A 27,882-nucleotide genomic window follows, 5' to 3' on the forward strand; every position below is an offset into this window, starting at 1 on the left:
AGTCTGTTTTCTATGTCTGTGAGACTCTTTCTGTTTTAAAATTAAGTTCATTTGCATTTTTTTGGTTCCACATAAAAGTGACACCACATATTTCTTTATCTGCCTTAATTTCCCTTAGTAAGAGAATCTCTAGGTCCATCCATGTTGCTGCAATTGGCATTATTTACTTTTTATGGCTGATTAATATTCCATTATTTATATATGTACCATATCTTCTTTATCCATTCACCTGTTGAGGGATGCTAAGGTTGCTTCCATGTCTTGGTTATTGTAAATAGTGCTAGGAACACTGGGGTGCATCTTTTCAAATTAGAGTTTCTCCATCTATATGCCTAAGAGTGGGATTGCAAAATCATATGGTAGATATATTTTTAGTTTTTCATGGAATTTCCATACTGTTCTCCACAGTGGCTACACCATTTCACATTCCCACCAATAGTGTAGGAGGGCTTCTTTTTCTGCACATCCTGTCCAGCATTTATTATTTATAGGCTTTTTAAACACGGCCATTCTGACTGGTGTGAGGTGATACCTCATTGAGGTTTGATTTGTATTTCTCTATTTTGATTTGCATCTTTACATGTGCCTGTTTTTGACATTTTTAAAAGATATTTTAAGTGAGTTGCTTATTATTTACTTTTCAAGTTGAGTTTTATGAGTTTTTTTATAGGCTTTGGATATTAACCTCATCATATATATCATTTATGAATATCTTTTCCCATATAGTAGGTGATCTTTTCATTTCATTGATAGTTTCCTTTATTGTGCAAAGTATTTTAGTCTGGTGCAGTCCCATTTATTTATTTTTTTTGCTTTTGTTTCCCTTGTCTGCAAGTAACTGTATGCAAAAGATCTGAAAAAGGGGATTTTTTCTTTTTTCAAATGGATAACCATTTATTAAACGGTCTGTCCTTTCTCAATTGAATTTAAGTCCCTCCTACATCAGGCAATAAGTTGTCAAATACACACGAGTCTATTTCTACACTTTATTTGACTCCATTGCTCTTTTTGTCTCGATCTGTACAAAAGCCACCACTTTAATACTAGTACAGACTTACACATTTCTGGTGTATGTTATGGCAGGCCTAACATATTCTCCTTTGCCAAAATGTATTGTCCATTTCTATAGGCTTGCTTTCCTGTTTGTTTTTAAAACTACTCTTAATATAATATTTGTTTTCACTTTCAAATGAACCAGCTCTGTTAAGTTCAGGGGAAAAAATCCTATTAGAATTTTTGATTGGAATTAGACTGGATTTATAAATTTATGTGGGCAATTAAAATTATAATTCTGGGTTCAGGAATGATGCACATTTATTATTTCAGAACTCTGTTTATGTCCTTCAATAACATTTTGTAGTTTCCTTCATATTGGTCTTGTTCATTTGTTTTATAGACATAAGCACTTGAGTTCTTATTAAATAAAATTTTATAAATTCTTTTTGGAGTATTGTTCATACACTATACTTACTATAAGCTGCTTTCCAATCAGAATTATAGTATGTCTTCATTTATTTATATCTTTAATAATAATCATTATAAATTATTGTCATCACAAATGGAATTCTTTTTTCCCCCTTATACTCTCCAACTTTATATGATCTACATAATAGAATATGATGGATTTATTTACCAAATATCCTGCAAATCTACTGGATTTTCATTACCTCTGGAAACTACTGGTTTATTTTCTTGAAGTTTTGCTCATTTTCAATTTCATCATCTGTACATAACAGTGTTTATACTTTTCTTCTATGTTTTTTTATACTCAAAAAGTTACTGCTGGAAATTCTAGCAATACATTAGAAAAGATCATTGATGGAAAGCATCCTTATCTTTTTCTACTACTTTCAATGAAAGAGCTTTTGTTCTTCTCCATGAAGATATGTGAACTCTGGGAGATTGATAAATGTTGGTTTTTATGCCTATTGATTTATTTACCTATTATGTAAAAATTTCCAATTTTAAGAATTCTCTCGGATATTTAGATGGATAACCACATAATGCTCACGTTTTTTCTTGTTAATAAGATGAATTATATTATTTGTTATACTAGCTTACATGGTTGGTATAAAATTACTTGATTAGGCTAAATTTTAAAATTTTACTTAATTTAATAGCCACATATGGCTATTGGCTACCATATTGGACAGTGCAGTTCTACAATAAGAGACTAATCTACCTAAGCTTAGAAATAGAGAAGTTTAAGATTTACTCACTTAGAAGATTAACAAAGAGTACTATGTGAGTTTGACTGCAATTTTAAATTATTTAAAAATGTGTATATGACTAGGATACATTTGAAAGGATATATACCAAATACTAGCAATGTGTATCTCTGAGAAAATAAATACAGTTGGTTGCATTTTTTCCTTTTCTGTATTTTCTATTTTCCCTAATATAAAGTAGATAATTTGTGCTAAAAAAATTTTTCCAGTGCTACATTTTTTGTGCTAAAAAAAAAAAAATTTTTGTTCAGGATCAAAATCTTTTAAAATCTGTGTATGCTGTCCACTAAGATTTTTGTTTAGATTTTCAATTCCTATATTTATATGTGAGACTAACTTAGGGCAGTTACTGTTATCTTGAGCAGATTTTGGAATTTAAAAATATTTTTACACTCTAATGAGCTGTGTGGTGTATCTCATCAATTTTGTTTTGAAACAAAGATGACAGTTATCACCTCTCATAGCAAATGAATAGCAGAACTGTGGCTTTTAAAATCCTGCTACCATTCCAATCACAGAAAAGTAATAACTGCCATGAAAGTACAAAGAAATCAGAGGTATGAAAACAACAAATCTACTGAGGAAAATGTTTGCCTGGAAACAAACATTGGAGAGGGCTTCCTATTTCAACATGGGTAAGACATGTAATGCTCTGATTTTCTTCATTGGATGCGTCATACCCATTCATGTATTTTTACTGCTAATGTATTTGTTCTTGTAGTATTCCATATGCAGTGAATGTCTAATAGAGCTGTCTAACCCTGGAGCCAGTGGATCCTTGTTTTTTGTGACCAGTGACAATGAATTTATCATCAAAACAGGAAAAATCTGGTCTAAATGTTTAGCAAATCCAAATTCTGGGCTAGGTTATAGTTCCTTTGTCTCTAAAACATTACATGGAAGGTGATCTTCATGTTGCATTTAACCTATGACATCCTCAATTCTGAAGTGTGATGGCTAAAAGTGGCTAATGCTGAATGCGTGGCCCTATAAGGTGCACGGGTTAAAGACGCACCCTCTGGACCCCCACTGTTTGTGTTCAAGCCCCGGATCTATAGCTCATTAGCTAAATAACCCTTGGCAAGTGATTCCATTTATCTTTGTCTCAATTACCTCATCAGTTTTACAACTTAGTCCTCAATGAATGTTAACTACTCATATTACTACTACATACAAAGTGCTCTGCAGTACATTGCTTCCTTTATCCTGCATCCTGGATCCTGTCTTTATTACAACCACCATGGAAGACAGGTGTCTGCCAGCCTTCAAAGACTGAGGCTCAGAGCTTACCTTATTTACTCCTGGTCACACAAGTTAGTTGATGGCCGAGTGGGATATGAGCCCAGGACTACTACATAGTTCTACTTACTTCTCAAAATCTATTCAATCAATTTCATAGTATACTCTAAATGCAAAATAAACCTCACCAAGGAGAAAGAAACATGCCAGAGTTACTGAAAATAAAAAAAAGCATTAAAAAAAAAAACTGGAGGAAAGTAATTAAATCTAAAGTAGAAGCTTTAATTACATGCACTTACCATGTAATAGCCTGGCAGTAGCTTCTGAAGGAACTCCGCTTCTTTATGCTGAACTGTTTTGATGATAAATTCATCGTCACTGGTCACAAAAAACAAGGATCCACTGGCTCCAGGGTTAGACAGCTCTATTAGAGGTTCACTGCATATGGAATACTACAAGAACAAATACATAAGCAGTAAAAATGCATTAATGTGTATGATGCAGCCAATGAAGAAAATCAGAGCATTACATGTCTTACCCATGTTAAAACAGGAAGCCCTCTCCAACAGCTTTAAGAGGAGACTCTAGGTATACTAACATGGCTCTTATGAGATTTCTAAAAATTTAGCTGATCCATTTACCTTAATAACAGAATCATGAATCACCATATTTGTTCAATAACTCCCAAGAGTGGAGTTGACCAAGGCACTTTGTTTCTAGCAAGTGCCCAGAAAATAAGAATGGAAGGTGTGGTCCCCACTGTGTATTCCTCACTTGACACCAACACATATTCTTGTCTCACTGTTTACTCTAAGAGAGGTCATTCACTCATGATTTCAACAAAGAGATGACTCTAACACCTGCATCTCCAGCCAAGATCTCCCTAGGGGATCCAGACCTGTATGTCTAACTGTGTAACAGACATTTCTACTTAGTTATACCACAAACACTTCATATGTAACAATTTCAAAAGTAAGTTCATCTCAGCCTGTGGTTAGCCCATGTGGTGTCTTGGTAGTGATTAGAAAGAAGGAACTTTTTTTTTTTTCCTGGTATATGCAGCTCCGAGCCATAAAAAGGTTGGTGAACAGATGAAGGGATAGATTCCAGGCTTCACTCCTTCACCTTAGCCAGGTATTTCTGGGTGGTGCACACCTTGTACAACTATACATGCTGACTAGATCATCTGTTCCTCCCCCATCCTCCGTCTTCTTTTTCCCTCTCTTATAGAAAGGAAGCATCATTCACTCTGTTCTCCAAACCAGAAACTGAGACATCATCCTTGATGTTTCACATTTGTTCATCTTCCATATCCAGACTACTGCTAATATCTGCCCCATTCATGACATCTCTTTTTCAAATTCCTGAAATTCAGTGGTTTCATCATTCCATACCTTGATTATATGGCAAGCTCCACCTGTTCTAAGCTATTCACTCTTGACTCCTCCTGAGAATCCTCCACCAGGAAACCAGAGATCCTTCCAAACTGCATAGCCTTCCAAGCCTTCAAACCTTCCTGTGGGTTCCACTGTTAATAGAGACAATTACATCCAAGTTTCTCAGCACAGCGTTCAACTCCATGGATGACAAAGCTCTGCTCTTCAGCCTTCTCTCTCATCCCTTTCCTCCTTAAACTCTAACTCCAGAGAACTATTTCTCATTTTCTCAAGTGTGCCACACACTCTTGATTATTGACTGCATTTTCTTCTATCAGAAACCACCTACCTCCATGCTACCTTCATCTAGCTGAATACCACCGAATAAAACTTCCTTAAAAAAAAAAAAACACCTTATTTTCTTGACAACAGACACTGGACTACCATTATATGACAACAAATTATTTTTGGTAGGATGTATATGCACTTAAACACTTGACATACGGATTTTATCATCCACTTGGCTTGCCGATTCTTCAAGAAAACCCTTAGGATGATTTGGTTAATATCACATATGATTCTAGTTCTATGCCAGAAATGCACTATCCATGTTCATTCAACATTTAAAAAGTACCTACTGAGTGCAGATAGATGCACTGCCCCAGGCGCTTAGGAAGCTTATACAGTAGTACGAGGAAACAGCCAACAAAAAAGTAAATAATTTACACATCAGAATGTGCTTAAGTGCTGTTGAGAGAAAGGACACAGGGAAAGGGGGATGGGAGTACCACCAATGATGAAGACAAGGTGGCCACTAAAAGCCTCATTGGGAAGGCGGCATTTGAGGAGAGGCCTGGGGAATATCTGGAGAAAGGGTACTGAAGGCAGAAGGAAGGGCAAAGGCTAAGATCTTGAGACCTGGAGAGTTCATGGCACAGCAAGGAGGCCACGGCTGAAGCAGAGGGGGCAGAGAGGACAGCTGAAGGGGAAGAAGCCAGAAGGGTCTGGTGGGACAGACAAATATATAGGCTATATACGGAAGTGGCCTTTTATTTAGGGGAGCTGAAAGCCACTGGAGGGTCTGTAGCAGAGGACCACTCACTCCCTCTGCTGTGCTGAGAGGCCCCAGTAGGAGGACAGAAGGAAGACTCAGTAAGGAGGCTGGTATAGTGATGCTGGCCTTCAGTGTCTGCTGGACAGCACTTGCTCCAGAAAACTCTGCCTGGTTCTGCGGGTCCACATCACCTGCTTCCTGGCACTGGATGCTCTCGTCACAGAAGATAGCACGTGACTGTGTTAGTCACTCAGTCATGTCTGACTCTTTGCAACCCCATGGATTGCAGTCTGCCAGACCTCTCTGCCAATGGAATTCTCCAGGTAATACTGGAGTGGGTTGCTATTCCCTTCTCCAGGGGATTTCCCCAACCCAGGGATCGAACCCAGGTCTCCTGCATTGCAGGCAGATTCTTTACCGTTTGAGTACCACAAAGTACCTTAATGGCCTATTTACCTATTCCAAGTTCCCTCTAGACTATAAAACTCTATGAGGGCAGAAACCATGACTCTTAAATTCTGATATGGTTCAGGATCTGTGCCTTGTACACAGAAGGGACTCGATAAATTTTTGTAAATAAATGACTGAAATTTACCAACAACTGAAGGGCTGTCAGTCTCCCCAAGTAGTGCCCCAAACCAGCAGAACAGGAAATTTTAGGTTTATGAGTTTAGTGTTTACTACTTAATAATCCCTATTATTGACTTATAGAAACACTGTGGGCAGAAAAAAAGGTAAGGAAGTTAATGTGTGAGATCAGACCAGCCCTGGTGAGAGGCAAGAGCAGGGATTTAAGGAACTGTATTTTGAGGATGGAGGCATTTGAAATCACCAGGGCTGAACATCCTTCAAAGTGTTTTATCTGGGTTTGTGAATATGTAAGTCCTTATCAAAGAAACATCTGAGAGGATACGAGGAAGAAGGGAAGGAGGGAGGAGAAGAAAGAGAGAAAATGGGAGAAAAATGACTAAAAGGCAGTGTCTAGATGTTACCTTTTAAATCATCCTGCTTTGGCAGCACTGTGGGTAAGGGAAACAGAATTCACCAGGAAAAAAAATAAGCAAGAGTTCACTGTCTTTCTTAACATCACTGGCAACTTCCATCCCCTACCTTCTCCTTTTTCCTCCAGCCTTGCTTCCTGGAGCTCTCTTGCTAAGCAGCACAGCAACCTAAGACCTCAAGAATTAGTTGAGGATATGCAAGGAAAATAAAAACAGTCATCAGCCTCCACACAGGATGCTGTAAAAGCCAAGAGGAAGCAGAGGGAACCTTTCCCGCTCTTGGGCAGAGTCCAAGTGGAAGGAAAGGCCTGGGTTTGGAATCAACCGACTGTTTGTAAAATCATGACTCTGCCAGTGGCTAGTCATGTGACCTTGAGTAATTTAGCACTTGGAGTCTTAGAAACCTCGTCTCTAAAATAAAGATGGTGATATATACTTGATAGCATCTCAGAGTGTTAAAAATAAATGTTTTTTAAATCCCTGGCAAAGAGTGACCACTTAGGCATGGCTATTGCCATTTTTCACTACATGCTCAGCAGTGCCCTAGGATGTACTGAGAGTTTCAGCCTAACTCCCATGACAAGAAGGCTACTCAAAGGTACACACTAAGATGATCTTGGTGAAGCAAGAAAAGAGACGGGTGGGGGGTGATGAGATAAGTTAGGAGTTTGGGATTAAGACATACTACTCTACATAAAATAGATAAACAACAACAAGGACCCACTGTATAGCACAGGGAAGTCCACTCAATATCTTGTAATAATCTATAATGGAAAAGGATCTGAAAAAGAGTGTATATGCATATATATATATATATCTATATATCTGAATCACTTTGCAGTACACTTGAAACCAATACAACACTGCGAGTTAACTATACTTCAATTAAAGAAATTAACTTTTTAAAATTTTTCTTTTTAAAGAAAAAGTAGGTGATTTGTGTAATGACAAATCTGAGACTCAGGAAAATAAGTGTATTCATTTATTTATAAATAAATAAATTATTTATTTATAAATAAATAATTTATTTAAATAAAATTTTCATTTATTTCCATTCTCATAAAAAATGAAGGCAGATCCCAGACTCTCTTAGGATTTTGATTCTTTGTTCCATGGGGTTTGGATTTCTGGCATAGAATCCTCTTGTGGGTAGGAGTAAATGTTGTGAAAGTACAAAAACAACAAAGAATGCAGAAATTAGGGGCTGCAAATAGAGAAATTAGGGGGTGATTCAGGAAGAGCTGTCTAGGGAAAACTGGATTCAGATGTGAACATCGGCTTCCAATTAAAGTCTCAGATTCTTCCAGAAGCAGTGACACAAACTGGAGACTCTTTCATTGGTTACTAATTGCCAAATACTCCTTTATTATGCAATTTGCAGATGAATATGAATGGAGAAATCAGTTGTTTTGCCCTCTTTCAATAACCATTTTGGGGTCACTTCTAGCTCAGTGTCAGTCTACAATAAGTTGGCATTAGGATGCAGAACCCTTTCTACCATTATCACCTCTGATTTCTATGGCTTTTCACTTTGCAACTCTGTTACTGTTCTCTGCTAAGCTATCCTCTTCAAAATGTTGCCTTTTCAGAGCAAATAAAGAGGAGCTATGGGAACATGTTAATTAGCTGTGATCAACAAGCTCCTGTGTGCACCCTGATGTACCTTCCTGGCACCCTCACTGTGTAAGCTGTTGCAGTGTGTTCATTCCCTGCCTTCTATTTCCTGCAGGGCCTCCCTATGTACCCTGGAAAGAATGCAAAGAACAGTCCAGCTGGGCTCTGCCAAGGCAAATCAACGCTGTAAACTTGCACAGTGAAGTGGAGATCATTTTTCCTGCCACTTCTTCCCCTCAATGGTGTTTAATTATTTACCCTGCTCTCTTTCTTATGGGTGTCAATAAACCTAAATCACCCTGAACTTGGGAATACCCAGGCACCTGGAAAAGAAGGAAATTAACCAAAGGCTTGTTGCCTAAGCAGAAATGGGGTGAAGATGCTCTGGGGCCCCTTCCCCTGGGAGGTCTTTATTTAGGAACAAATAAGGAAGAAGGAGCATTTGAATTGCTTTGTAATACACGCGGCTGCACCCTCACCACACTGTCTCACATCCAATTGTGCACGTTTCAACATGAATTTGTAATCAGCACGCACTTGGTGAATTTTAATAGTACTGAGAATGTAATCAGAGTAATTCAGGCTGAAATCCAGATGCAACAGCATAAGACTAAGCAGAAATACACATATCACAGGGATCTGATATCAAATCTATCTATAGTGACCAATCCCTACATCTTTGCCTTTCCCCTCCCATTTAGGTCCGTATATCTTCACAAATTTGGGTTTAGATAGCCCTAGTTTGATGGATACCAGGATGTATTTGTGATGTACGCCTTATCCTTTTTTTTCCTTCACATGGTATTTCAGGGGACACCATCTTATTTCATTCTTCTGTTTTTGGGGCTTAACCATTCCAAAATGTGCTTTGTTAGGTGTATTTGACCTCTTTGTCTCATTTTTCAGAATGGATAACCACAGTTCGCAGTTTGACGGCTAGGGAGTGACCACCTTGAGACCATACCTTTTGGGTTTTTTTGCGGGGGCCGTGCCGTGCAGTTTGTGGAATCTCAGTTCCCCAACCAAGGATTGAACTGGGGCCCTCGGGAGTGAAAGTGTGGAATCCAGGGAATTCCTGCCATCTAACGACATCTAAGACTCAGTGGTTGGAAGCATGTGAGACTATGGTTCTGGCTTGGGCTGTGCCTCCACCCCTCAGCATGGGTAACCTTGGGCACCTCCCTTCACCGGTGTCAGATTCCTCATCTACAATGAACAGTTGGGCTAAAAAGTCTCTGAGGTTCTGCCTGACTCTCTGAAGCACAATGCCTCAGGCAAAAGACCCCTTCCTCATCTATCACACTCCAGATCACTGGGTAGTGTCCTCAGATACAGTGCTTTGGAGGTGAGCCTCCAGAAGCTCCAAGACCAATAAGGGGAGCTGCCTCGAGCCTGGGCTGAGGGAGGCCCTGGCTACGGGGACCAGGGAGCCATGTAGTTAGAGGCTCGTGGCCCTTGTTCTGTCTTCTGCAGCTCCCAAAGATGGGTCCGGTTATGGAACTGTGTGTACAATTAACAAGGGAGGTGGAAAATGCAATCAAACAAAAGTACACTTAAGCTGCCTGGTCTTATCTCTGCACCCCCTCCACCAGCTTTTTATTACGAAAAATTTCAAATATGCATAAAAGTAGAGAACTGTGCAATTAACATTCATGTGTCTATCTTTCGGTTTCAACAGCTATCAACTCATAGCCTATCTTGTCTCTTTACATCCTCAGTCCTTCCCCTGCCTGCTTTCCTCAGATTCTTTAAAGCAAATCACAGACATTAAATCATTTCTCTGGTATTTTACTGAGTGTCGCTTAGTCGTGTCCAACTCTTTGCGACCCCATGGACTATACAGTCCATGGAATTTTCTAGACCAGAATACTGGAGTGGGTAGCCCTTCCCTTCTCCAGGGGATTTTCCCAGCCCAGGGATTGAACCCAGGTCTCCCGCATTGCAGGCAGATTCATTACCAGCTGAGCCACCAGGGGAGTCCAAGAATATTGGAGTGGGTAGCCCATCCCTTCTCCAGCGGATCTTCCCAACCCAGGAATAGAGCTGGGGTCTCCTGCATTGCAGGTGAATTCTTTGCCAGGTAAGCCACTATTTGTCTCTAAAGGATGAGGATTCCTCTTATGAAAGAGAACCAAAATACCTTTCCATCCCTTTACAAAAAATATCTTCCACATAATCAAACATCTAGTCAGTCTTTACATTTCACTAATTTCCTAGAATTAAAAAAACATAACTAGTTATTTGAATTATTTGGCTCTGTCTTTCTAAGGGCTGAAACTGAAGCTGAAACTCCAATACTTTGAAACTCCAGTACTTTGGCCACCTGATGCGAAGAACTGACTCATTTGAAAAGACCCTGATGCTGGGAAAGATCGAAGGCAGGAGGAGAAGGGGACGACAGAGGATGAGATGCTTGGATGGCATCTCCGATTCAATAGACATGAGTTTGAGTAAACTCTGGGAGTTGGTGATGGACAGGGAGGCCTGGCATGCTGCAGTCCATAGGGTCGCAAAGAGCTGGACACGAATAAGCAACTGGACTGAACTGATCTTTCTAATATTCTTGATCAAAACCTTCCCTTCCTGCTATACTGGGCCATTCAAAGTCCTATCTAACGCGCTTGCATCTCTGGTCTCATGGTCCTAACACTGCTCCTCATCCTTACATGCCATTCCAACATCTTTCCTTTTTTCCCCACCCACTCAAATTTCACTGTAATTTTTAGGTCACGGTTAAACCACGCCATACCCATAAGAAGCCTTCCTAATCATTGATCCAAGAGAGAGCGACTTCTCCCTCCTTTGAAATCTTCGAGCATTTATTGTTTCTCTTCCTCTTCTTAATTACTGCCTGGTAGAATGGGTGGTTTTCCCACATCAATCATCATCCCAATTGGATTCTAAGTTCTTTGAGTGTCATGACTTGTAATTTTTTTGAATCTCTCCATAATTATTAGCGAAGCGTTTTAGTTACAGTTGCTGTTCAAAGTACCAAATAATCAATTAACGACCTTCTGCCAGGTACATGAAGGAGGACTTCTGCTTTGAGAAGCCATCACACAGCCTCCTGCTCCTTTGTAAACATTCTGACCCCATTATGAAGGTAATTTTTCCAGCTTAAAAGCTCATTAGGAAACTGTATAAGCTATGTGACTTGTTGCTTAGAAAAAGGCCTTCCCAAGGAAAGAAATCCTGTGAGGTAGACTGACTAAAGAATGGGCTTCCTAGCCTGCAGGTTGATGGCCACTGGCCCACTAAATGGAGACCTGTCAGGTAGACAGCCATCTCATCACACTGATTGAATCTGTGTTATGAAATGCAAGTCTGGGGCATCACCTTGGTTGGCAGAAGCTCAAGGTAAGTCAGAAAGAGAGAATCCATTAACTTGTAACATATGGCAGAAGATGAGCTATCATCAATCTTGTTTTCAATAACACAGTATCAAGACCTCATTGGGTTCTCCAAACATGTTTCGTGAATAACAGTGACCCTCAGTAACTACCAAATGGCCAGAAACTAAAGGATCTTCCCTAATGTAAATCCTGCCCCACATCCTGCTAATGCCTGTGTTCATGTACTTGCGTGGTTAAGAGGGCAGGGTTGACATTGCTGTAGAAGCACCTAATCTCTCCACCAGTGGGGTGTGGAGAGTAGAGGTGTGGGGTGTGGGGAGGCAGAGAGCGGCACAGCCATCTCACAGATGTGAAGTGGCAGCTTGTGTGGTTTTGATTTGCATCTCTCTGTTGATTAGTGATACTAAGCATCTTTTCATGTACCTGTTGGCCATCTGTATGCCTTTTTTGGGGAAATGTCTATTCACAGCCTCTGCTCATTTTTAAATCAGGTTGTTTATTTTTGATGTTGAGTTGTATGTGAAAGTCACTCAGTTATGTCTGACTCTTTGCGACCCCATGGACTATACAGCCCAGAGAATTGTCCAGGCCAGAATACTGGAGTAGGTAGCCGTTCCCTTCTCCAGGGATCTTCCCAATCTAGAGAGAGAGGCCAGGTCTCCCACACGGCAGGTGGATTCTTTACCAACTGAGCCACCAGGGAAGCCCGAGAAAACTGGAGTGGGTAGCCTATCCCTTCTCCAGCAGATCTTCCTGACCCAGGAACTGAACCAGGGTCTCCTTCATTGCAAGCGGATTCTTTACCCACTGAGCTACCAGGGAAACCCAAATGTGAGTAGTATGAGTGCACATTTAAGGCAGCAGGACGCCCACAGTACACACAGTTCTCATGCTCTATGAAGACTTAATATTACTTCCTTGAGCAACCAGTATACTCTTTCATTCATCAGGCAGAAGTTTTCCTTAGGGCTCAACTAAGGGAGAGGGTCATTCATGGGTTTTATCAGCTCGGAACAGAATCAGCTTTGAATTTAATCATTTGTAGTATATTCAAAGTATAAAACAGAGTTTAAATATTCTCTGTTATTAAGTAACACATGTTGCTGTACTTCTTCTGCAAAGGATTATTCTCAGATCTGGCTCAAGTCTTACTAAGATCATTCAGAATGGAATGAACAATAAATATTTGATGGTATCCTTCCTAAAGCTTCTTGAAAACCAATTTTCAAGAGCCCCAGGGTGTTAACAGTGATCAAATTATAAGATAAACCATTTTTCTCTTGAAACAGAAAGAAACTTCCTGGCTTCTTGAACAGGAATAAGGTAAAACTCTGAGGTCACATCAGACTTTCTCACAAAAAGCCTGCTGTGTTTGTACTGGCTGCGTGCCAAAAGGCAGACAGGGAGAAAAGACAGACTTAAGGGTAATACATGCCCTCGTACCAAATAAAAAATACCTTCAGAAAGAGGCCACATGAAAAGCTGTTTAGGACAAAACTATCCAGCTTCTCTAAAATCATATTCAAATTGTAGGTCAAGGTGAACATGGCCATGGGCCATGGCAGGTTTGAGACGAATGGTACAAATAAGGCAATTAAACCAGGAAGACTTTCAAAGAGAACTCAATCAACAAAACTCACAGGAGTATTTATAGCTAATTATATCTCTTAGAAGAATTATCTAAAGTAGCAACTGAATTCCACTTATTTAAATATCAATTACCATAGTAGATTCTATAGCTATCAGGTAAAACTTAGAGTCAAACCACATTTCCTGAAGCTAAATTTATAATCGTTATAAAACTTGATCCTTTTGCTATGCTCCAGAGTTTTGTAAAGTAAGAGACCCAGGCTATTTGTTGCTGTTGCTATGAGACACTTGTTGCTATTGCTATGAGACAAATGTTGACGTCACACATTTCTGGAGAAGGAAGGAAAATGATAAGTTCTTACCAAGTAATCATCAGGCTTGATACCAAAAAGTTCTCTGAAATATCGGAATGCTAGTGGAGCATATGTCTTAAATCTGAAGTCTGGATAGTGATGTGCTGGGGTCAGATTGCTCCCTTCACTGCAGTTAAAATGTTAAAAAGAAAAAAAAGAGAGAGAGAGAGAGAGATAAAGAACATCAGCAAAGACAATTTTGACTTCAAATTCTAGCTCTCTTAGTCCTGTACCAATTTCCCCTCTAGTAAAACATCCCTTGATACTGAGTCCCTCTAAGCTAGTGTCACAAAGGCCAATGGCCATCAGGGAAAAACAGCTGCTAATGCAGCAAGGGCCACTCCAAGCTCGCATCCCCTGCCAGTCACAATGTGTCTTCAGCCTGAAAATTCTTCATCCCCCTGTGCCTCCTTTCTGGGAAAAGCACTCCATTCTCTCCAATGAAACCACTGCTGTAATGCTTTAGGTATAAGATCCAGTGTTTTGAGCAATTTCAAAAATGCATTTTTTTGGCCATGAATTTTGAATATTGCATAAACATTTTAAAGTAGGAATAAGTAAAATAACTTAGCAAATGTCTCACCAACAGAAAGAACCAACACAGTGGAAATAGATGGGTGCTAAACTCTTTCTTATATCCACAGTTACAGGGAAAAGACCTTAATATTTAGGGATTTTGAAACCTATTTTCCATTCCCATACATATCATGATTTTTTTCCTCTTCTGGGTTCATCATCTTTGAAAATTTTTGTACAAAATTTATGACAGGTATAAGGTATAAGGAGATCAGCAAATACTCATGCACCTAAACTGCTGCTTAAGAAATAAAACATTATTCGTGTCGTTCAATTGCCTTTAGTACTTTTTATGGATCATATACTCCTCCTTCTCCTTAGAGACAACCACTACTCTGAATTTTTATGTTTATGATGCTTACCATCCATTTTATTCTTTGACTACATACAGTAAGACATTTCACATGACATTACCTAATTTTTTATTGTAAAAAAATTTTTATTTAGAGGTTCAGAATCCTTTTTCACCACATTCTCGGTGGGACACTGAGGCCGGTCTTTCCTGGATATTACACAAACACACTGTGCACATAGAAAGGCTTTCAGCACACAGCAAGTACTTAGAGTCTGCTGCAATTTAAGGTAGCTGAGGTCTGTTAGATTTGTTTGTATCAGTACCTGACACATGGCAGACAATAAGTATTTTGTGACTGAAAAAAATGAGTTTAAGATAATGCTAGTTCAGTAAACTTGATTCTTAGATGAAGCTTAGGTTCAAAAGTCAACATAAAAGGAAAAAAAAAATCACATAGTCCAAAATCATCCTTAAAAACTATTTAGGAAATGACCTGTTCAATATATCATGTGGCCAGTTTTCCCCCGCATGGTTACACATGACCGTTTCTTTTGGTGACTTCCAAAAGAAGTAGTAAGCTTGTGTTGTTAGGGGCCATCCTATAACAACCAATCTTCTCTGGGAAGGCCAGGGCTGCACTCAGGCAGCAGCAAGGCACATACAGGACGGGAGTGACACAGGAATGGAGGCTGCTCGGGAGAAGAACTCACATATGACCAGATCATCCGCTCACTGAAATGGCTATTGTTGCCCTAAGCAAGCACAGTTGAATATTCATAATGCTTGTATGATACCCAGGCATGGTGTCCAAACATTTCCTCATCCCATATTTTGGGATTTATGAGACATGCACTCAGTTATATGTCTTATGGGACTGCCAAAAGGAATGATTTCGGAACTTACATAATTATAACTTGAAAACATGGGCTGTGTAGAAATAAGAGATTAAGAGCAAAGAGGCTCATAGAGACCTCTGACATCTTTTCTCACTGTTGCAAGCAAGTACTGATAATCTGAAGCAGGCTACTTTCAGTGGGCCAAGAGTGTTGCCAATTTTTCATTTTCTCCCACTCTCTTATCTCCTTTCTATCTCATGCAGTCAAAATAATTCATTCTATTACAGATCACCTTCAACATTCAAGAGTAAAATAAAACACCCGTTCCACTTACATGGAATTATTCTTCAAATGATTTATTCTGATGCAGTTGGGGACCCAATATTTTATCAGAGAGGATACAGTATTTATTACTATCATTTTTGGTTACTCAGAGCTTCCTGAGTTGTTCACCTTTCCCTGAATCTACCACTAATTACAACAGCTTTCCTTGGATTCACATCTCCCTGACTACTGTGCTTAATTCAGAAAAGGTGTGAAAAGGATAGTGTTAGGTTTCCCTGGAGATGAGACAGGCAGACAACATGTGTGCATACACACACACACACACACACACAGAGAACATCTCTAGTTAAAGAAAGGGAACCTTTATTTCTTTACATATCCACCCTGACCCCTGACAGCTGGTATAAAAAGCCATTACATCACTAAAAATGAAAAAAATAAATTGAATCTATTAATAGCTAGCTTTGGGCCACATTAAGATATAAAGAAAGGTATGGATCAACTATGATACAGGCTTGCCTGTATGTGGTCATCAATAAATTATATTTGTATAATGGAGACAATGAACAGAGAACAAGGATAATACTTAACAGAAGCATTACAGGAAGTGGCAATTTCTTCACAGCATAATTAACAGATACTAATAATTAACTGCTGAGGTTATACAATCTTGAACTTCTCCACTTGCCTGAATGGAGAGGAACATTCCCTAACAGTGGATCATAATAAATGACCACTTTTCATTTGTTTTTCTCCTAGTAGATTATAGTTCATGAATTCTGCTTTCCTTTGACAAGTGTTAAGATTTTGCATTCTCTCAAACCACACTGGACCCCCTATGTGGGAGCTGAGACGCTCCTAACTCCCTGTAGTTCAGGGAGACTTGCGTTCAAGTTCCATCTCTGCCACTGACAAGTTGTGCTCTCTGAGACCTGGTACCGAGCCTCTAGAAATGACATGGCAGAGTGGGTGAAAATGTGAGAGAAAGGCCATGCCCCGGCACATGCGGAGCCCTCAGTGAGTTTGGATGATTGAGGTTGCATGGAAACAAGAGATAACCCAGGGTTGAACACGTCACATGAAGAATGAGGTGGCTAAATGTTCTGTTTTGTTTTTTGTTTTTTTTTAAAGCAGGAAAAAGAAAGTGACAAAATGAGAAAATACTGGGTTGGCTAAAAAGTTCACTCGGGTTTTTCTGTAGCATTGGGCTGAAAAACGCAAATGAACTTTTTGGACACCCCAACGTGTGCAACTCATTTCACAAAAAACTAACCTTCCAATATAAAGAGCTCTAAGATACAGCAAAGAAAAGACCAAAAAGTTATATATTAATATTTTTTAAAAATAGCCAAAGGTATAATCGGGCAGTTCACAGAAATGGAAGTACAAATGACCTAAATATATGAAAAGATGTTCAACCTCATTTGTCATAGAATAAATGCAAATTAACTGTCACCAAGAGATCATTTTCTCCCTCAGATGAGTAAAAATTTAAAACTTTGCCATAGCTCAAGGGAGACTAGCACCCTGAGACACTACTAGTGGGAAAGTAAATTGATACTTTTTATTTGGAGGACATTTTTTACAACTGTCAAAATTACAAATGTATATATAACTCTTGATTTAGCAAATGCATTACTATATGCTAAACTAGTGTTTGTATAAAATGACATATGTGTATCTGGTTATTCATTATGGCACTGTTTATAAGGATGAAGGATTAGAAGCAACTTAGATGTCTCTCAGAAGGGAAGTCAATTAAAGTTCAGTCACACACTGGAATATTATGCAATTATTACAAAAGAATGAAGAAGCTTATGTAACCTCAGTTATGCAGATAATACCACTCTAATGGCAGAAAGTGAAGAGGAACTAAAGAGCCTCTTGATGAGGGTGAAAGACGAGAGTTAAAAACCTGGCTTAAAACTCAACATTCAAAAAACTAAGATCATGGCATCTGGTTCCATCACTTCATGGCAAATAGATGGGGGAAAAAATGGAAGCAGTGACAGATTTTATTTTCCTGGGCTCCAGTATCACTGCAGACAGTGACTGCAGCCATGAAATTAAAAGACACTTGCTCCTTGAAACGAAAGCTGTGACAAACCTAGATAGCTTAATTAAAAAGCATAGAAGTCACTTTGTGGACAAAGGTCCATAAAGTCAAGGCTGTAGTTTTTCCAGTAGCCATGTATGGATGTGACAGTTGGACCATAAAGGTGGCTGAGCACCAAAGAATCGATGCTTTCAAACTGTGGTGTTGGAGAAGACTCTTGAGAGTCCCTCGGACAGCAAGGAAATCAATCAGTCAATCCTACACTCAAGCAACCCTGAATAGTCATTGGAAGGACTGATGCCGAAGCTGAAGCTCCAGTACTGTGGCCATCTGATGTGAAGAGTAGATTCATAGGAAAAGACCCTGATGCTGTGAAAGATTGAGGACAGGAGGAGAAGGAGGGAACAGAGGATGAGATGGTAAGATAGCATTACAGACTCAATGGACAGGAATTTGAGCAAATTCTGAGAGTGAAGGACAGGGGAGCCTGGCATGCTGCAGTCCATGAGGTCACAAAGAGTTGGACGTTGACTTAGAGACCAAAACACACTGACATGGTGAGATCTGAGACACATTAAGTGAAAGAAGGTTGATGCAAAATACTGTGTATGGCATGCCAACACTTGTATACAAAAACAAAAAAATATATCTTTGGCATGTATCTGCATAAAAAAAACCCTTGAAGGATGTACAGGTCCCTAGTAACAGGGGTCAGTACAGCTAGAGCTAGACACTGGGTACAAAAGGGACAGGAATGAAAGGGACACTATGCACAGTATTTCTTTTAAAAGCATCATGAGGATTAACCCTTCTATGTATTACCATTTACAACATTAAATTTTTTTTTTAAGTTGGGGGTAAAAGCCATAAGCCCAAAACAAAGCTCTGCACACTGGGTACCACACAGCAGAAAGGTTCAGTAACCCTTCTGCTTAGTAAGCTGCTCCAGTGAATAACAAATAGCAACCTGACATGAATGAAGCTCTACTGAAAGAAATGCAAATTACTGGACTGTTGGCCCCAGCTGGAGGTTGTCAGGAGGTACAGGGCGCAAGAGCAACACCACACAGCAGGTGCAGCAAGGATCAGCCAGCAGACCTACGGGGGACCTACAGGGTACCTACGGGGTACCAGTGTGGGTGCTGGTCCACTGGTGTCCAGCACAGAGGCTCCTCTGCACATGCAGGAAATGCTGAGCCAAGGCAGCAGACACAACTGCAATCAGCATTTATCCACTGGCCAGTGGGAAAGCGCCACCAAAGACCCCTGAGGGCTTTCCAGCCCTGAGCCTGGTGGCAGCCATCAGGAGCAGTCAGGCATCTAGATTCAGCAAAACTGAAGTCTGCCGAAGAGAAGACTTCTTCACAATTTAAGACTTAGGTCTCTTCAACCCGTTTAAAAAAGACCCCAGTTTCCTGTCTTAGCATAAAATTGAGGCTTTGGAAATTTCAGCTACGATGTTTTCAGCAGTGATTCGAGATGTTTGGATCCTGTGAGCTGGTAAAATTTCAACAATAAAAATCTGGAGGCCGAAATGTCATACATTTTTAGTTGTCTGATTTAGTATGAACAGAATGTTAGTTTCTAATTTTAAAAAACAGATATGAAACATGCAACAAAGGTTTACTGTATAGCACAGGGAACTATAGTCAATATTTATCATGACCTATAATGGAAAATAATTTCAAAAATAATATATGTGTATATGTATAACTGAATCATCTTGCTGTGCACCTGAAACATTGTAAGTCAACTATATTTCAATAAAATTAATATATATTAAGAAAAAAACCTTTAAAAAATCTTGAGGCCCACGTAGGATCTCCAATTTTATTTTGCCAAGTAAGAACCTAAATAAGTAAGCCAACACACAGTTCTACTTTACCAAGTTACTAAAGAAAGGGTTTGTTAACCTCACCAAAGGAGGAAGAAACTTCAAATAAAAAATAGTACTTTATCTTGTTCTTTTCTCCCTTATTTCATCAAGAAGCAGTTAGAGTTTATTATGGATCAGCTTTGGGATTTTGATATTTACTCTTCGGAGGTGGGTTCAGTTTTCAATTTAACTGAAATTAATTTAAAGTTAATGCTTGTCCTCAGTCCAAACGTATGTTATTTCTCAATGGCAGTAAATGTTTGGGGTTACAATGCTGAAGCTTGAGGAAGCAGTAGCTAGCATCTGGAATTTCCCATTTAGCAGATAAGGAAGTCAGAGCCTAGGGAGGGAAAGTAATGACCTAAATTAGTCAGGAACAAACAAGAGGAGGAGATTAGATCTACACCAAGGCAGTGGAACAGTCAGCAGCAATTAGGTTGGCCTTAATTTCAACTTGATCTTCCTCGGTTAGTCTTCCTTTTTAGGATCCTGTTAAAGGTTTCAGGGTACAACCTCCCCAAATACCCCAATTATCTCCCCATCCCCATGCTCCCCATCCCTAATAATGTTGCAGGATCAGGTGGGCTGAATTTGATTAGCCATTTAGGGGTTCTCATTTGTACGTATCGTGAACACCCTGCTTTGCATGTGTGGTTTCAGAGCCTGATAACCAAGCGCTATTTTCAGTGGCACTGAGTGGAGAGATCTGATGCTCAGCAATGGGGTGAAATTGATTTAGTATCTCCAGGACTCTTAAGAGGCTCAGTTTTGGAGCTGAGGCCCAGAGCTTTGATGTTTTAGAGGCAACATTTTATATATGGTGAGCTTCCTTGATTTCAAACTGTAACTGTTAGTGGCCTCCTGGCAAAACGAGTGGGTCAGCAACTCCTAGGTGACAGATTTATTATAAGGAATTGGCTCATGCGGTTATGGAGGCTGAGAAATCCAACGATCTGCCATATGCAAGCTGGGGGCCCAAGAAAGCTGGTAGTGTAATTCCAAACCAAAACCAAAGGTCTGAGAGTCAGGGAAGCCAATGGTATAAGTTCCAGTCTCAGTCTGAAGGCCCAAGAATCAGGAACACTGATGTCCCAGGGCAGTGATAATGTCTAGGGCCTGTGGGGCTCCTGGATACAAGCCCTTTCTGTATCCTCCATTTCTTTGATTATAGGAAACAGCCTTCATTCAGTCTCCCTGATCTTCCCTGAGTTCCAATGGGCAGATTCAAGTATTTAACTAAGGAATGGAGAGGATGTGAGGCCAGGGAGAAACAGTCAAGAGCAGCCTTGGAGCAAGGGCCTGTTTTCCCATCAGTGGATACACACAAAAATATCTTCGAGCTAATCTGCAGGTACTGAAGGCCCCTCCAGGTGGAAGGAGTTAATGATGAATGGTGGTATGCTGACCACAAGCATGAAGACCCCAGACCAGTTAGACCTGAAGGCAGACTCCCACTTACTTCCCCACCAACCTGTTAGAAGAATGTCCATGGACTGATCTCACCCTCTTTGAACAACTACTATAAAACTCCCTATCCTCCCCAAGTGGGGACACATGGTTTGAGGGCATTAGCCCACTGTGTCCCCCTTTGCCTGGCAAAGCAATAAAGCTATCCTTCTCTACTTCATCCAAAACTCTTGTCTCCAAGTTTTGATTCACCACCAGTGTACCGAGAAGCTGAGCTTTCAGCATCAGCAGATGTCCCATCTCAAGTAGGGAGTGAATCAGCCCTTTCGCCACCTTTTTGTTCTATTCAGGGTGATGCCCACCCAAACTGTGAGGTGATCTTTTTTTACTCAGTCTACTGATTCAAATGCTAATTTCTTCTAGAAATATCCTCACAGACACACCCAGAAAAAACGTCTTCTCAGCTATGTGGGCATCTCTTAGCCAGTCAAGTTGACGCATCAACTTAACCATCCCACCTCCCATGAGGCAGGATAAGTGACGTTGTCCTAATATACAGATGGTGATACTGAGACAAAGAAAACTTAAGTGTAATACAATTGGACCAGTGACACCACAGTCCAGGAACAAACGAGCGGTGGCACCAGTCTTCAGAGTGAACCTGTGTACGGCAGGGCATGCAGAAGCAGCGTCAGGCATTACTAACTGCCTCTGCCCACTCGGGCAAGGTGGAGACTGCTTAGTTTTCACATACAACCATTTAACCTAGGTAATAGAAATTGGTTCTCTCTCTTGCCAAATCAGACAGTGGCAGTGTCTTTCCATTCTCCTGGAGGAAAAACAAAACCAACATAATGAAACAAAAGACACACTCCCTGCAGGTGCCAGCCTCCTTCTGCTGAACACATCTATGATGGGTACCCCTGAGCTGCCTTCTGGAACACAAGGTTGCACCATCTTTTGAGGCGAACAAGCTAACAGCCAGTCTTTAAAAGTGAGTAGCTGAAGACAGCTTAAATTCCAAAACTAAAGAACATATTCCAGGGTGTCATTTACTGGGAACGTGTGATATCGTCGTTCATCACCTAAATGCTAAACTTCTAAAGTAGTTATTAGCACACTGAAAAATTATGTTTACAAGACAATTTCAAATAAGTGAAAATGTTATGTAATATTCAGTGCATGCAACAAATTTTTCACTTTTGAATTAAAGGAAGAGGTATATAATCCTTATTGATAGGAAATTATCTTTCCCCTATACATTATCTATCCCCACTACATAAATACTGAGCAAATATTTGAAATGCTTTGACTTGAAGGGACCTTGTATTATTGGCTTTACCAGCAACAGTCACACCTCTCATTTAATCCTGAGAAGAATATTCTGGTAGCTTTCTGTTCTATCCACATCTATATAAAACCTTGTATGGAAAAAAAACAGGTATAGATCAAGGATTAGCAAACTTTGTAGAGTCTTTGTTACAACTACTCAACTCTACTGTTATAGTGGAAAAGGAACCCTAAACAATATGTAAGTGAACAGATGTGGCTGCTACAATTAAACTTTATTAAAAAAAAAAAAAAAGCATGGGGCCGGCTTTTTCTCATGAGCTGTAGTGCGCTGACCCATGGTACAAATGGATTCCTGGATGAGTTTATGTCAGTGAAACTTGAAATGCAGGTGGTTGACTAGTCTGTCAAAACCCTAAATGTAGCACTGATATTTGGCAATGCTTATATGCATCTTTGACATATATGTTTGCTTGTCATTGAGAATAATATCATAGCTCAGTTGGTAAAGAATCTGCCTGCAATGCAGGAGACCCCAGTTCGATTCCTGGGTCAGGAAGATCCTCTGGAGAAGGGATAGGCTACCCACTCCAGTACTCTTGGGCTTCCCTGGTAGCTCAGCTGGTAAAGAATCTGCCTGCAATGTGGGAGACCTGGATTCAATCCCTGTGTTGGGAAGATCCCCTGGATAAGGGAAAGGCTACCCACTCCAGTATTCTGGCCTGGGAAGTACAGTCCACAGAGTCACAAAGAGTCGGACATGACTGAGTGACTTTCACTTCACCTGGTGATTCAAATAAATCCCCAAGAAGAAAATCCATCAAACCTAAGGGCAGTCTGCAATGATCTTCACATCAAGCTAAATTCCAGTGAGTAGATGAAAATACAGGTGATTTCTTTTTCTTTCTTTTTTTTTTTTTAACAAATTCTTTGATTAGATAATTATTCTTGAATATGGAAAGATATATTTATTGCCAGCTTTCAATCCATATTTTCCATCCCAGAGAAGGCGATGGTATCTCCTACAGAGGAACAGAGGGATGGATTCAAGCTGGCTGTCAAGGGGCCAGATAGGTAGATTTAGTTTCATAATTCTAGAAGTTTTGTTCTTTTTTTAATTCAAAAAGAAATACCATTCCTGTGTTTCATCACCATAGTATAGGGAGAAACAAAACTGTGGACCCAGCCACTGCTGAGTTCAAATCCTGGCTTTTCCATTTACTGGTTTATCACTTTGGGTTAAGACACCTAATACCTCAGGGCCTTAGTTACTTCATATATAAATTAGATTTTTCTTAATGGTAAAGATGAAAAGTAATAACAATAATATTGTAGAACATACAAATATTATTAATAAGACTATGCTTAGTTCATAGTTGGTACTTAAACTTTGCCTCCTGTTGCCACCTCTGGTTCATGTTTACATGGCAGAAACATGATCAAACATTCTCTATCTTCCTAATCCCATTTACACATGAAAAATCTACAACCTTGAGTTCTGGGTGGTACAGAATTTGGGGTCAAAAGATTAAGATATGGTCATGGTTCTCTTACTCATCTATTTTGTGATTTTGGAAGATAATGGAAACAGACAGTTAAAAAGAATTTTGTATCATCCTTAAAATCTTAAACAGGTCTAGAGCTCTTTTCCATCTACAAAATGAAATAATCTGTGGTGCAAATACATAATATCTAAAAATAACTTCAAGCCACTTTAAAATAAAGAAATAAAAAATAACACAGTGCACTTCGTTGCTAAGGGAAACAGATTCTGCAGTCTCAGAGCAGTAGTAAATTAAAACATCTCAAGGCACCCTAAGCAATTAGTTCTATGACCCAGATAAATGCATTGGACTTTAGAGCCACCAGAGACTTCAGAATGTTTCAACTGCTTGCAACAAGGGCCTCTCACCCTAGGCAAATAGAGAAATATAAGCGGGGAGGGAGGGAGCATTATTTGGCCCCTTTACTGAGTTGTAACTGACATACAATAAAATGTACAGTTTGTCAATTCTCACATATGTGTATACCTATGAAACCACCACCAGAATCAAGAAACTGAATTTATCCATCACTTTGTGGGAAGGGTTTTGATCGCTATAATAATGAGATATTACTGGCATGGCCTGGGGATGACAAATGTTCAGTCTTGCACAAAGAATTAGCTCATCCAAAAAGTCAAAAGCACATTTGTTGAGAAATACTGGGACCAATCCCTTGGCTAAACCAAAGAAGAAACTTAGCCCAGATGAGGAAACTGAGGCAAGACCCCATGTGAGTTTCTTGTTTTCATGTAAATGCATCTGGAGCATATATGTTCTTTTTAAATTATTATTATTGGAGTAATAATCTTTCCAATTATTATTGGAATATAGTTGCTCCAGAAAAAACATCTACTTCTGACTATGCTAAAGGCTTTGACTGTGTGGATCACAACAAACTGTGGAAAATTCTTAAAGAGATGGGAATACCAGACCACCTTGCCTGCCTCCTGAGAAGCCTGCATGCAGCTCAAGAAGCAACAGTTAGAACCAGACCTGGAACAATGGACTGGTTCAAAATTGGGAAAGGAGTACATCAAGGCTGTATATTGTCACCCTGTTTATTTAACTTATATGCAGAGTACATCATATGAAATGCCAGGCTGGATGAAGCACAAGTAGGAATCAAGATTGGTGGGAGAAATATCAATAACCTCAGATACACAGATGACACCACCCTTATGACAGAAACCGAACAGAACCTAAAGAGCCCCTTGATGAAGGTGAAATGGGAGAGTGAAAAAGCTGGCTTAATACTCAACGTTCAACAAATAAAGATCATGGCATCCAGTCCCATCACTTCGTGGCAAACAGATGGGGAAACAATGGAAACAGTGAGAGACTTTATTTTCTTGGGCTCCAAAATCACTGCAGATGGTGACTGCAGCCATGAAGTTAAAAGACGCTTGCTCCTTGGAAGAAAAGCTATGACAAACCTAGGCAGAATATTAAAAAGCAGAGATGTTACTTGGCTGACAAAGGTCCATATAGTCAATGTGCAAGTTGGACCATAAAGAAGACTGAGTGCCGAAGAATTGATGCTTTTGAATTGTGGTGTTGGAGAAGACTCTTGAGAGTCTCATGGACTGCAAGGAGATTAAACCAGTCAATACTAAAGGAAATGAATCCTGAATATTCATTGGAGGGACTGATGCTGAAGCTGAAGCTCCAATATTTAAGCCACCTGATGTGAAGAGCCGACTCACTGGAAAAGACCCTGATGATGGGAAAGATTGGAGGCACGAGGAGAAGGGGACGACAGAGAACGAGATAGTTGGATGGCATCACTGACTCAATGGACATGAGTTTAAGCAAGCTCCGGGAGATGCTGAAGGACAGGGAAGCCTGGCATTGTGCAATCCATGGGGTTGTAAAGAGTCGGACATACTGACTGACTGACTGAACGACAGTAGTTGCTTTACACTGATGTGTCAGTGTTGGCTGTAGAATAAAGTGAATTACATATATGTATATAAAATCCTTCTCTTTTGGATTTCTGTCCCATTTAGTTCACCACAGAAAACCGAATAGAGTTCCTTATACTGTGTGTTCTTTAAACAAGCAATACAGTATTCGCTTAAATTTTAGTCTGAATCAAATGTTTCATGTCACATTGACATTTAAAAGCTATACAAACTCTGAATGATATATTTGAATGTGACAGTGGACTCTTCTCAATAGGATCAGCCAGCTGGGTGCTCCCTTCCCCAGGGACATGCGTGTCATTCAGTGGCTGCTGCTGCTTTCTTGGAATACAGAGTTAAGGTTAAAGATGCAAAATCCAGGTAGATACAACTTTGGTTCTCTATTCCTGAAGAAAAAAATCTCATTTTGTCTTAATAATAAAAATGCAGTGTGCTTATGATAAACTGTCCATCAACAAAAGGAATCAAAACTCTCAGAAGGGCCTGAAAACAGTGTTAGTTGCTCAGCTGTATCTGACTCTTTGCGACCCCATGGACTGTAGCCTCTGTCCATGGAATTCTCCAGGCAAGACTACTGGAGTGGGTAGCCATTTCCTTCTCCAGGAGATCTTCCTGACTCAGGAATCAAACCTGGATTGTCCACATTGCAGGCAGATTCTTGACAGTCTGAGCCACCAGGGAAGCCCCTAAAAGTGTCTATGAAGACCTTATTTATGCACTCCTTTTTGTATAGTATCTCATACAGTGTCATGCATAATTCAGTTGTTAAATATAATTTTTATATTTAAGATATTAATTTAAAAATATTGGGGGTTTTATGTGCTCTAAGAACAAAATCCGTTATCTATTAGAGCAACTATTACTCTAAAATGGGAAGCAAAGTGCCAGCTCAGTGATTCTCAAACTTTTATGTGCTTAGAATCACCTGGAGCAATTGTTAAACAGATTCCTGGGTCCTAGCCCCAGAGTTTCTAATTTTGTTGATCTGGGAAGGGGGAGCCCAAGAACCTGCGTGTCTAAAAAGTGCTAGATGATGCTGATGCTGCAGGCCTGAGGACCATATGCTTGCTCCTGGTGCCCAGCAACGGTTGGCTCTGTTGACTGGACAGCATGAGTAGAAGAGATCAGCCAGGATGGAACACCCTGCTCTTTGTACACCCATCTTTGCTGTAACTGCTCTAGTACCCTAACTCACTGCCAGCCATCCTTCCACAAAAGGCCTCAAAAACAAAAAAAATAAGGTTGAAAGTTTTGAGAAGAGGCCCTAGAAGACCATGAGAATTAGAATATTCTGTAAACACATTTCATAGAATTTGAGCCTAACAGAACATACCAAAAGATTAAGATAAACTCATGACCTCCTGACTAATACATACATTTTTGAATGATAGACTGTTAAAAAACAAACACAAAGGACAATTTCCAGCTACAGAGAGAATAACAGTGTCATGAACAGACAGGATTATATCTTAGGTCTTGGGGTTGTCCATATTCTGCATGAAAACTAGTTCTCATAACTGCAAGGGAAACAGAGAAAGGCAAACTTCTAATCTTTCATAGACCAACTTTGTTCTTCAGCTAAGGGATTTAAAGCAAAATAAGGCACAGATGAACCTATCTGCAGGGCAAGAATAGAGATGCAGAGAATGGACATGTGGACACGGAGAGAAGAGAAGTGGGGCACAAACTGGGAAACCGGGATTGACGTGTATACACCACCATGTGTGAAACAGCTAGCTAGCGGGAACCCACTGCAGAGCACAGGAAGCTCAGCTCAGTGCTCGGTGATGACCTAGATGGGTGGCGGAGGATGCGAGGGAGGGGAAGTATGTATACAGATAGCTGATATACTTTACTGTACAGTAGAAAGTAACAAAACATTGGTAAAGCAATTATACTATAATTTAAAAAACAATGCTGAGATGATAAATTTTAAAAGAATGAGGCTGTGTGGGTTTCTAGCTGACTTTCTTTTATTTATGTGCTC

At 39.9% G+C, this 27,882-nt stretch overlaps 1 protein-coding gene across 1 annotated transcript in view; it reads right to left on the minus strand.

Annotated features, from left to right (window-relative positions):
* Window positions 1–27,882, minus strand: part of PIP5K1B (phosphatidylinositol-4-phosphate 5-kinase type 1 beta) — a 347,555-nt gene that overhangs the window by 141,766 nt on the left and 177,907 nt on the right. Inside the window, exons 5-6 of the mRNA XM_070375799.1 lie at window positions 13,818–13,935; window positions 3,767–3,919 (exon numbers count right to left, since the gene is read on the minus strand). Coding sequence (XP_070231900.1) covers window positions 3,767–3,919; window positions 13,818–13,935 — 271 coding nt within the window. The remainder of the gene's footprint in view (window positions 1–3,766; window positions 3,920–13,817; window positions 13,936–27,882) is intronic.

This window comes from Bos mutus, chromosome 8, assembly GCF_027580195.1.
Source record: "Bos mutus isolate GX-2022 chromosome 8, NWIPB_WYAK_1.1, whole genome shotgun sequence".
NCBI lineage: Eukaryota > Metazoa > Chordata > Mammalia > Artiodactyla > Bovidae > Bos > Bos mutus.